This window comes from Echiichthys vipera (genome assembly GCF_963691815.1).
Source record: "Echiichthys vipera genome assembly, chromosome: 6".
NCBI classification, from domain to species: domain Eukaryota; kingdom Metazoa; phylum Chordata; class Actinopteri; order Perciformes; family Trachinidae; genus Echiichthys; species Echiichthys vipera.
In genome coordinates, this window is record NC_139831.1 from 9,107,995 (window position 1) to 9,120,878 (window position 12,884).

The 12,884-nt window shown below is 40.7% G+C and overlaps 1 protein-coding gene across 1 annotated transcript in view; it reads right to left on the reverse strand.

The window, feature by feature from the left end:
* The window catches only part of drp2 (dystrophin related protein 2), a 65,822-nt gene that overhangs the window by 22,428 nt on the left and 30,510 nt on the right, over positions 1-12,884 (reverse strand). Inside the window, exons 8-12 of the mRNA XM_083915589.1 lie at positions 11,553-11,613; positions 8,868-8,929; positions 8,249-8,323; positions 5,830-6,031; positions 2,908-2,993 (exon numbers count right to left, since the gene is read on the reverse strand). Coding sequence (XP_083771715.1) covers positions 2,908-2,993; positions 5,830-6,031; positions 8,249-8,323; positions 8,868-8,929; positions 11,553-11,613 — 486 coding nt within the window. The remainder of the gene's footprint in view (positions 1-2,907; positions 2,994-5,829; positions 6,032-8,248; positions 8,324-8,867; positions 8,930-11,552; positions 11,614-12,884) is intronic.

Consider the following 12,884-nt stretch of genomic DNA (forward strand, 5'->3'; position numbering starts at 1 on the left):
TGTATTTCTATTTTGCGTTTCAAAATGTATATACGTAGAAGGCATCCACAATTTAAAACATGGCGCTTTGTCTGCAAAATAATGGCATACATAACACATATGTATGCCTTTCATCTATTTTTAACAATAGACCTCCAATCTCTGTCAACAGAGTTTATCAAACCTAGTTACGTGGAATAAAACTGACCTCAGTGACATATAGATAGAGACAGAATCACTATTAGTGGCCTGGCTGGTCTTCTTGGAGATGAAAGAGCTGCCTAAGTGGAGTCTTGTCAGGTTTTGAATGAGCCCTTTACCCAGCTAGCTTCAACTCTGCCTGTCACTGAAGAAATGCATGCTGACAGTGTTGTGAAACTGCTGCATAATTCCAGTATAAGCATCCCATGTGCCCCCCTCTTTGTGTACTTATCCAACCCTACAGGGACAACACTTGGCTTTAACACCTGCATGTTAAACAGCCTCCTTTATATAGATCTCATAACCTGAGCCGAGGCGAGATGTTTGACATTTTAAATGTCACAAAGCTGTTTTATAGAGATGAGTTTTTGGCATGTTTTATAGAGACACTACCAAGGTATATAGGCCTATTACATCTGAAACATGCAGCCTGCCATGTTGCAAACCCTACAGCGAGATAATGGAGTTGGTTGCACATCTTAAAAATGTTTACAGTAATTACTAGTAAGTATGAAACTAAATTGCGGTTGCACTCCAAGAGCGTTATGTATAAAGCCTTTAGTAAAGTGCACATCATTTACCAGGTAAATTTGTATTTAATGGATCATTAGTGGGTCAGTTAACGAATCCCCGACTGAAACGGCCACTTTAAAGGTCCAATATTATGCAAATTTTCAGGTTCATACTTTTATTTTAGATTTCTACTAGAACATGTTTACATGCTTTAATGTTGATAAACAAATTATTTTTCTCCTACTGTCTGTCTGAATTTATCTGTATTCACCGTCCGTCTAAAACACTCTATTTCAGAGCCTGTAGCTGCACTAACAGAAGTCCGGCTCTTTTGTGCATTTCTCTGTGAATAAAGCGTTTTCATACTTTAACAGCATTCATATTAAAACCACCATCTGCTTTATCGAAGGCTAATATTTTGTGGTATATTTTCCTGTATATGTCATAACCATGAGAGTGTGTTAAATGAATCATGAATGCATTGAAATGTCAAGAGTCTTCTTTCTTATTTTGACATTCAGAAAAATATAAGAATTAATGGTTCCCGAGCGAGGTAGGCATTAGTGTGGAATATATGCTCATGTTGCCAAATGTTTATGAGTAGCTGCCATTATCCCTCAGTTTGATAACTAATGGTGGGGTCTGGTACCATAATAAATCAAAGTGAGGAAAGATAAATAGCCCAAAGGAATGTGAAAACTGTAAACAATGGTGGAAAGTACCCTATAGAGAATCTCCGGAAAATCTTTGGCAACAAAGTAATGTCTTAGAAACCCACTACAGTTACTGAAGTGTGGAAGAGACTGAAGAAGAATGGACCAAGATCAAACCAGAGCAGTGTGAGAAACTAGTGATGTCCTGTGGGTGCAGAAGTGCTGAAGTCATTCAAAACAAGGGCCTCTACACTTCATATTCATTTTTGAATCATATAACCTTAAGAAAAAATGCATAAACCGTCTCTTTTGACACAGTGGTGAGTGTTACTGTTCTCTAATATTGCTCACTGTTTTTTTCACAAAATAAAGTTTTTTGCCTTGATTATTTAAAAAAAAAAAACATGCTAGTACAGCAGAGGTGTAGCCACAGAGGATATTCTATCTATCTATTAATCTGAACAACAAAAAATAACAATATTTCAATATTTTTTCTCTAATTTTGATCTCCAGTGTAGTAGACGTATAAACATTTCACAAACAACAAACTCTGCAAGTCTATGGACTATTTCTTCCCTAAAAAATATTCAGAAACCTATATTGGTGGAAAATTGAATTGACTGAAAAGCAAATAGCTGCAATGTTTTTTCTCCTAAGTGAATTAGAGGCAGAGCAAAATAAGGTGTGAAAACAGTAATTGTAGTAAAAAGCAAAATGGTGCTTTTGTGGAGTTAATGTTAAATAAAGGCATACAAGGGCCCCTAACTTAGGCTGTAGCGTCAAATTGACTGGTACCACAAAGTCAAGCAAATTTTCCCATTTTGAATCTCAAGCCAGAGACTGGTGATGATATAATTACCACCCACCATCTGTATCTCAAAGTGTTTTGATACTAATGCTTCAGATTTATTTGCAAATATTATTCCAGATCCGTCTGCAGTTGGCAAAACCAGGATCAGTCAGTGAAATGACAAACCGTTAAGGCCACCACATGCCTACCTGAACCCAGAATAGAGGGCTCACTCCCCTCAGGGACAATTCAATTGAAGGCAGATATGTTATCACTACAGATGGCGTGCCAGGCATGAATAATCCTGGCAAGGGTCTGGCAGTGTTGTTTCTGATCTTGTATCAATTACAAGCTGTTTCATTTCCAGCTATCAAATGCTCGCTTTTCCTTTTCACCTATAGTACTCGATAACTTGTAAACTGGGGTTACAATAAGACAGTAAAAGATATCTGTATATCATATACAGTAATCAAAAAAGGAGGGAAGGCTGCGCCTTGACTCTTTGCTAGTTGAAATGTGAAGAAAAAAGGAAGTGTGAGCCGTAGAGAAAGAGTGTGCATGAATGGTGTCTTTTGCAAGCAATCCTTTAAAAGCCCCTGGTGTACTTTGTAGAAGTAAGGAAAGCTTTCTCCATTATAGCAGCAGACTCATTTCCTCCATTAGGCTAAGTGGATGTCTCTATGTGATACTGGCAATCAGGGACGTTTTGTGTTGGCTCATTGTTTGCAGTTGAGAAGACGCATTAGGCACATGAGCGAGCATCATACTCACATTTGTATTTGTCTTGGACATCTGCATTGCACAAGCTCACCAATCCCATCTTGAAGCTGAGAACGCGCATTTTGCCATTACGAGCACTAATGGAAAGAAAGAGAAGAAGAAAAAAAAGTTGGAAGGTTACACTTTTAGAATGGTGAATGATCTCAAATCACAGTGTATTGTGTTGTTGTAAAACATTCAAACAATGGCTGAGCCCTGCTGTGGAGGAATTACGTGGGTCAAAGCAGTTCAGTACAGGTCAGTGCAACAGTGTGAAATTGTATTAGAGCACATCCAGAGCAACTAAAAGTACTACAGGGATTTGATAAAGTGCTGTGTCCATGGGTTTATAGCCAGAAGAGCAATAATAATCTCAAAGTGTTGCTTACTGTAACAAATGCATGCACACAATTATTACACATGGCCACGATGTGTGGGTGCTGTCCGGAGGATAAATAGAAAAAAGGATCAATGGCCAAAGGCAAGACCAGTGAGATAGACCCTGTTGTGCCCTGACCTGAGCCTTAAAGGGGTCACATTTTCTCTGCTTGGAACAAACACCCAATCACGCCAACGTCATTCGTGTTGAGATTTCACAGCTCCGGTGCCAACGCAGCCTGGCAGAATTTACTGCTGAGCTGAACAGCATTGGCAGACACCACAGGCTTATCGAATTAACATCTGAATCGTTAAGTGAGAAATCAACAACATCACATTCATCAGGGAACATCAGATCAATGAAGTATAAAATTGAATCAAAGAGTGAGTGAAATTTCCAGAACTGGGTTGTTGCTTTGAAAATAAATGTGTTCAAAAACAAAGATCGAAGATCCACGAGGAAGTGAAACATTACTCAGACCAGGCCGTTAGAATCACATATGAGAAACATTGTACGTGATAAAGAGGCCATTACTGTCTGTTTTGCTGTTTCATTCAGAGCCCGGTCGAGTTGAGCTTGAGAGCACATGGGGGCTACTGGCTGTCAGCATCTTTCACACACATTTTCCGCTGTGTGTCGCATGCCATCTTCAATACGCACCCCAGTGCTGCTCCTCCGGGGACATGTCACTCCCGCACACCTTGCAAGTGTGACACTCCTCTGGAGGCCAAACACACATAAACACAGGCGCACATACGCTGTGATGTACCGTAATTCAAACGCAAAAATAAAAAAAGAACCCACACGTACACACACCTCATTCAGATTCACTACCGCTGTTTATTGGAAATCAAAAAGCAATTACTGAAATTTATGCAGAAGGTAAACTCTCTGATTGTCTCTTATTAGCAGCCAGTAGTTAAAGAGCTACCGACTATTACTCCTGTATCTCCGCCCTGCTTGGCATTTTCTCTTTGGAGACGGTACAAAATAGTCAATCAGGAGCAGAGAGGGGGTTAAAGTTGGTGTGAAAGAGGATTTGTTTCTGCTGTGTCTCAGAAGGGATGATTGGCCCTCTGCCTGAACATTGTTATTGGAGCTTTAGTGACACTGTGTCTCTTTATAGATGTCTGTACTACAAACCGTTGAACCACTTACTGTACATCAATCTACAGACAGACTGTCCTGGGGCTGTGAGGAATAGTTAAAAATAGCCTTTAAACTGTTTATATTGACACAAGATGACACAGTGAGAATCTCTATGAGTTCCATTATGTTTGATAGTACCCTCAACTCAAATGAGCTGGTGTAATGTAAGTGCCCTTTTGCAGTGCTAAAGTATTATTACTCTACACTCTGCAGCATTTCTAGACCTAGATCCACGAGTCTCCATCAATCAGTACTACTGTATGCATGTATCACTGCCATGGAGGGCACACATATTTCTAGCAATAAAGCCACACTGGATAGTTGTATGCTCATTAAGTATTAAATCAAACAATACGAGAATAGATAATAAGAAGAATACAGTCCTGATTTACAATGTCAGTCACATGTAAAGTGAGTACAACACTGATGCAGTGCAGGTGAACTCCATTAAACTTTTCTGAACTGTCGCAATAAAACAAAACTTTATGGAGCATTGCATAACAAAGATTAGCTTTCCATTTAAAAGACTGCTGCACCGATTTAGCATTGCACTCTATAACAGTGTCGCCTCATAATGGACAGTATAAAAAAAAGGATGCAACAGAACCAGAAACAAAATTCTTCTTTCGTCCTGTTACTGTGTGCGGTGTGAGAGAAGGAGAGCAGGCAGTCATAATTTTTGTTGACCGCCAGTTTCGTTTGATCGCTGTGATTATTTTGATTATGATTTTGTACATGTTATAAAGGTTAAATGAATTAATAATTTGCTTATCTTTTTCATTAAATGAGATTTCTAAACGTACTTTTGGATCTCAGCAAATCTTTTTGTGAGCGCGTCATACAGGCAAACCAGAACTGACCTCAGCCACTCAGCGACTTTGAGTTTGTAGGAATAAAAGACCTGTAAACCTGTAAAAGACTCTGATGTGTGAATCTGGCCCAGATAACATTTAAATAGACCTCTTGGTCAGCAGTAAGTAGTGTAATTATCTCGGATGGCAGCTTAGATGAGCTCATATCCCAGCATCAAATAATACAAAATCACACAAAATGTATTTAATCACTTGATTATTATTTTTTAACACTGCAGTGTAACCTGTTATTCTTGCATTTTTTATAGTGTTAATTTTTTTGTCGTATTGTAATTTAGCTTGTTTTTATTTTCTTATTCTCTTTAATTACGGTTTTAATTGTTTTTAATTGCTCTTTAATGTTTTATGTAAAGCACTTTGGATTGCTTTTTTTGCTTAAATGTGCTATATAAATAAACGTGCCTTGCCTCATCAGTTTGATTTCATTAGCCTGCACGTAAGCCGTTTTTTTCATTGACTTAATTACTCGATGCAGCTTTCAACACAAGTAGGTCTCAATAATTACTTGGAAACATCTCACCCCTGCTCACTCACCTGTCGTAGACGTTTAGCAGCCAATTGAGACACATGTCGACACAAAGAGGAATGTTGACCAAGACGGACCTCTCCTCCTCCAGCCGTTCATACAGAGCCGTCAGGCCGTGAATCATCTCCACCACATCCAACACACGCTCCCCCTGCAGCAGGTCCTGCTCACGAAACACCTCCGAAAGGCTGCTCAGAGCCACTAAATCCACTAAAAACAAATATGGATTCAAGTCAAGGAACACAGATACCTGGAAAATACATTTATTGTGACAGAGGAAGTATTCAAATATTTAAATGTTTTGTTCAAAGTAACAATACAGAAGTGCAGGAAAAGTTATCACATAAATGTAGTGGAGAAAAAAGTACAATCTTTGCCTCTGAAATGTAGTGGAGTATACGTATAAAGTATCATAAAAAGGAAATACTCTAATTAATTACCTAATAATTGTATTTAAGTACTGTACATGTACTTGGTTTGGAATAAAATACTCTGATCATTGTTTACAAAGCATGTACAGCACACAGAAAAGCCCCTTTCACACATGCATCGCAAAACTGAACTTAGAACTAGAGAGAACTAGACATCAGCTGGCGGAGCTGTATGTGAGAACGCAAATGTCCAGATCAGGTGGAAGGAACACCAAACAAACTTTACCCTGCCAGTCATTATAATGTCTGAGCCTATGTGTGAGACTTCACAACAAGCAACTGGGCGTGTTGATGACGTTTCTATCATGTAGCACATGAATAACTGGAAAAAAACATCCCAGGGTGAAGACAAAAGGTGATTTACGCGAAGACACCATTGAAAATGTCTAACTGAAAAGGTGACGAGATTTGTGAACTTCTGTGGGTAATGTTTGAGAGGTGAAATTGTCGGGTAAATTTAAGAAACAGCAAGAGACTTTATGACCAAATTATGAACCGGCTGTGGCGGTGTGATCTGTGTCATGTCCTGCCTTCTGCATGATCTAACCGGGCGCCACCCCTCGCCTAAACCATGTATTTCCAATAAGGGAGAATATGTCTTAGAAGGGTAGACATTGCTCCTGAGAGTAAAAGGAACAATGTCTGGAACTTATCCGTATGAGAAAACAGCTACATATGCAACTCCGACGTTCATACGTACATACATGACTGCACATTCACTTTCGAGCACAGGCAGTCACAGAGCAGGATGATTATCCTCACCTTAGCAAATGAGTGCACAGGCGATGGCACAGTGCTTATTCACCCTTTTCGCCCACTTAAGCCCGACCAGATGTTTCAAGAGCAGTGACACAAATTTGATTTTGCTCTTCTAAACTAATTTGATGGCCCATCCCTAGGAGTGGAGCTAAAAGGGTGTCCGTGGATGCCAGGTATAATTGGATAGCACGATAATGAGGTAGAACAGAGAGTGAAGATAACAGGAGTATTCTCATGGTTGTGAGGGAATCACCTAAAAATGTATTTCTTATACAGCACTGCTCAATCATTCACAAAGTATGCAGAGAGAGAGAGAGAGTTCTGTTATCAAGGCAGCCTGGCAATTAAATTCTGTAACGATATCAACTAGTAGGGTGAGATAAGAGAGCGAGCAAGAGAAAGAAAGAGGGAGAGTCATTGAAAGAGGTTTTTCACAGTGTTGTGAGCAAGCTTAGTTTTTATTACAGCAACTCGGGACATGGAGGAGAGAGAGGAAGGTTGCAAGAGGCAGAGAAGGAAATGGGTTGAACAAGAGGAAGGAAAAGTGTAAAATTGGCCACTTGCAGCGGCCAATATGGGCTCAACTGGAGTCAGCGGGAGTTAGAGCACTGCAGGTGACGGAAAATGGACGAGATTAGGGTGTTGTAAGAGCACTAAATGGGAGAACGAAAGGCCAGGTTTGAGGTAGAGAAAAACAAAAACGAGAACAATGTGAGGCATAAAGAAACAACATGAAGAGAAGACTTGGAGGAATCAGTTTCATTTATAAAAATGGGAAGAGAATGAGAGTGTGTGCCGCGCGTAGCAACAAGTGCTGTGACCCTGAAGTAGCACACACTCAACCATGCTGGGGAAAAAATGAATTGCCTTCTCTTTTGTAAGTCAAATGGACCAATTAAAAACTCAAATTACTGTACCCAGCAGACCAACAATCCAGGCCATGATGATAATCTGGTGGTTGAGTGGTTTCTAGTGGCTCTTGAGTTTATCAATACTTTTGATTTCGGTAGTTTTAAGCTCATAATAATGGAGAGAGTATTTCCAAGTACTGTAGAGAGGAGCAGTTTTTCCTTCGACAACTGAATAAAGAAAAGCGCCACAGCTAATCGTTACATCTCATTCCCGAGGCGAGCTTGTCATAGTGGATTACTGATGGTGCAGGATAACAGTACATCAGTTAACCAGCCATCCGAGCATTGCAGGCAGGAAATACCATCGATGAATAACGTGTACGTACATCTTAGAGCCTTCTGAACTCGCCGCAGCTTCATGGCCGTTCTGTATGCTGAGAACTTGATGTTGTTCAGATCCGCTAATGAAGGTAGAGAGAGACACAGAGAGAGATTAGAGTTAATGAAAACATGAGGCAAAACAAACGCATTCTGCACCACTCCACCCTGCCATGGAGGAATTATAGATATCACTATCTCTGGTTCGTATGGTAGTTAGTATCGTGGTTACTACTCTACTGCAGAAATCATTAGTGGCATTACATGTGTACGTGCACATGCCTGTGTCTAGCTGAGCATGTGTATGCGACAGAGTGCCTATCTCCCTTAAAAGCTCTTGGTGTCCGATCAGATTAAAAGTAAAACCCATGTCGTTGTTTAATCACAATTAATTAAAGGCTAAGTAAAAAGCAATCACAGTCCTGGCAAACTGGGCCTCATAGGTTAATGACAGTAGAGATGTAGTCCCTAAGGTGTTTGAAAATACAGGGCCCTTAATGAGCTATGTGACAGGGCCTTCAAAGAAGGGGCCCAGTGGTGCCATGCTGCTGCTGCTGCTGTAGCCCAGTGGGGGTTCTGGGCGAGTGAGCATAACTCAGAGAGTGCTTTAATTGTCTCCTTACTCACCCAGTGCTTGGTACAGTTCTGTCATCTTTGGATGGTCCCAGCAAGTTGTCTGGGCCTGATGGCTGGGGGAAGACAAAAAGATGAAACAAAAGGAGGAAACATTGGTGAAGCAGGCAAAGATGGAGGTGCACATTTTCCAGCCGAAAAAGATCAAAGCAAAAAAAGGGAGTACCAATGAGCTGATGTAAGCATGGATAGGTAGGAGAGGCAGACGGTAAAAGAAAAGAGATCAGAGGGTATAGGTGAGAGAAAGAGAAAAATGAGAGGGCAGGAATTGTTCACAAAAGATTTCAAGCCTGAAAAGTGCAGACAAACGTCAAACATGATTCAGGTTCAGGCAACAAAGTTACATACCACTGTGGCGCTGCCGCTAGCGATACAATGCCAGTAACTTAAAAGGTTTCATGCAGGGACACTTCATGGAATCCAAGCTCATACACAAACATCAAAAACATACAGTGACAGCACCTTCTTACTACTGTAGCTCTATGGGCACATGCAGAAAAAAAAAATCCATCCAATAAAAAAGTACGAACGCAGCAAAAATAAATGAGAAACCCCAAAGCAGGACGTCTGCAGGACTCACGGGCCCTTTTATGGGCAACATTCTCAGATAGTGCTGCTCAGATACTACTCCCACCCCCACTGGTACAGTAATAAAGCCCATGAAGAATTGACTAGAAAACTTTAACAAGACCCACAAGGTTCTGTGACATTAAGAAAATGAATACTCATAGTCTGAAGAGGAACACTTGCACAGTTACAAACCTGCACACACAGAGATACCACCTCTAGGCATAAACACACGCCCACACACACATTCACAGTTCATTGATAAAACCGTCAGCACTCTAAAGGTGAAAGGATATTGATGAGGTAAATAGCTAAACAGATGAGTGCTTAAGCACACAATAGCTCAAGAGATTCCCCCTCTGATGATTTGGCTAATAATGTATCTGCTTTCTAATGATACCTCTGTACAAACGTTTGGGCAATAGAAAGATATTTGAAAATGTGGCCTGTCTAAATCTGGCCTGCATTTGATCCACATAATGTTAGGTTAAATCTCTTCTATGATGGATTGTTAGTGTATGTTGAGTTACAGCTGAGTGTTCCCAGGTCATTTTAAACCTGCAGATCAGCTGTTTGGCTCAGAAAGGTTTATGGAATAAACAAATACAAGAAAATAAAAAATGAGTGATTATATCAGTGAATATGAAATACCGCTCACTGTGGAGACAAGAGGATCCCTTTATGAACAACTTAATGGCTTTCGAGGGAGCTCAGCCTATCCAGACCGAACATCACACAGTATGATACAATACGGCAAACTAAAGCAGTGATGTAGTATCCTCTGTGGTTTGCTGGCAAATGTATGATGCCTCTGGCTGTGGTTGCTCTTTAAAGTCAATTGGCTTAGATTTTTGGGTAAATCCAAAAATGTTATCATTCACCAGCAATTTTGGCAGTGGACAAAACCTTTAATTTTTAATATTAAAGGTTGAATATGTGTAATCTTTATTAAAAGCCATATTATATTCTATATTATATTATTCTATATTTAAGGGCGTTTTGAGGGGTACAGAATGAAATTATTGCTTTTCCATTAGAAAATATATATATTTAGTCTGAATTATGTATTTGAATTTTTTTTTTTGACGGGTTTGACAACGACTTTCCGTCATCTTCTGTTTACATTGTAGCAGCCAATGGCAGCCGACATTGCGGGTTGCCAGGGTTGTCTGTTGCCACTGTAGGCTGGCACTGGGTGAAATGGAGTTTGCCAATCCTGCAGCTGCTTATTTTGCCCAGCAGCTGAGTGACGGAAGACGGGCAAAAACGAGAGACAATATAAACCAAGCATTCACTCCATGGACTGAGATAAAGGAGTTCAACGTCATTAAAACGCACGCCAAAATTGCTACGTTTCCCTTTGATCGGCAAGCTAACTTTCATGTTTACTTAGCTGTGACAGCTAACGGTAACTGTCAGTCAAACTCCTCTGCAATACTTATTGTGTGATTTGCCGGAGGAGATGGATTCAAACAGGCTCAAACAGACTCTAGTCTCCTGTAGGCAACTGGTGTAATTATTTTTTGCTGTTGCAACTACGATCTTGAGACCCTAGATGGCGATGTTCTGCTCATTCTCAATATTAAACCGTTAAAGTGAACTGCTGATGAATCACCTTCATGCATGAATCAATGCTAGCCTAATTTTGAGCATTATATATCGCTAAAACTGGCACATTTACATGTTGATTTATGTGCATTGTCCTTATACATAAATAAATTAAATATAATGGAAGCTAAAGTTGCAAGAATATCCTAAATATAGCCTGCATTTAAACTGAAACAGATTTTTTTAGGTGTGCCTTTTTTCAGGTGACCAAAATACTTTGATCTGCTGCCGCCCATCCACAGCTGTACATCGCTTAGCTCCCATGTCATCACTCCTCCCTGCTTCTCTGAACTGATGCCGTGCTAACCGTCATCTTCTGTAGCTAGCACACAGACTACCGATAAGAGCCTCATACAACCCCGCTTCAAAATAGCCAAGCTATCCCTTTAACTTTAGTGAAGAAAAATGTGCTCCACAGACACACTATCAAAATACCACCGCCTGAATCCAGCTGAATTACATACATTGCCTCAATGCAGAAACTGAACGTGACATCAGACTTACTTGATGTAGTAGGGCACTTTGTTTGGGGAGATGGCCCGCTCCCACGGTATCTGGACTGAACCTGTGCAAACACACAGAAACCAAATCAATTTCAGAATTGGCATGTCACGCATGAAAAGTCATTGTGCACAGCATGTTCATTCAGACCTTCTTAACAGAACTACTCAGGGGTATAACAGGCAGAGTAAAGCCAAAGATACATGTCTATTGTTGCGGGGGTTTCCACAGAGTGTTGGCTTGTTTGGCATGGCCTAATACAATATGGGAGGCGGGGGACTCGGTGAGACGGGTTGACTGTAGCGTTTAAACCAGCTTCCAAACTGAACCACAGGGGGTCCAGCTGAGGATCAAACAGGACAGTCTGCACGAAAGAATCAAGAGGCAGACAATATACAACGACAAAACACTGATACAGAGGCATACACGCAACTCCACACACCGCACAATGCAGACTTGTATGTTGTTGCCAAATGAAGACAGTTTTAACTACTATACTGTATATACAGTTCGGTAGTTTAGTCCAGCTGTTCCCAACCTAGGGGTTGGGCCCTCTAAAGGGTGAATCTCGGGATTGATTAATTGATTAATCCATTGATGATTAATTGAGTTAGTAAAGAAGAAAAGTTCTGGGACATGCATGTTTATTTATTTTGATTTTTCTCTATTCTTTACTTTTTAAGGGGACATATTGTTGAGTTTTTGCTCTTTATTTAAATGAAACCGTTTCAGGAGTCCTCACAGACTGAAATATGACCCCAACTAGACATGCCTTTTTCGATATGAGGTCAAAAACAAATACTTAAGTAAAGTATAAGCTCCTTATATTGCACTTAAGTTACGTTCCACCAGAGCACCATACGCATTATACCATATGTGCAATATCAAACACTATCCTGAAATAAAGGCATGTTGGTGCATAAAACACACACGACCACACACGACCACACACACACACGACCACGACCACACACGACCACACACGACCACACACACACACACACACACACACACACACACACACACACACACACACACACACACACACACACACACACACACACACACACACACACACACACACACACACACACACACACACACACACACACACACACACACACACACACACAGATGCAGACCCAGACGTTCCTGCAGGGTGCAGTGGGCTGAGCTGGCAGTGGGGTAGTGCTACATAAGCCCCAGTGTGGCATATCTGAGCCAGCGTGACAGCAGTAAAACTGGATGAGGTTTGGTGGGGACATTGGAGACACACAAGCCCACACCACTGCAAATGCACTCACACAGAGAGCCCTGTAACACACATCAGTTTAA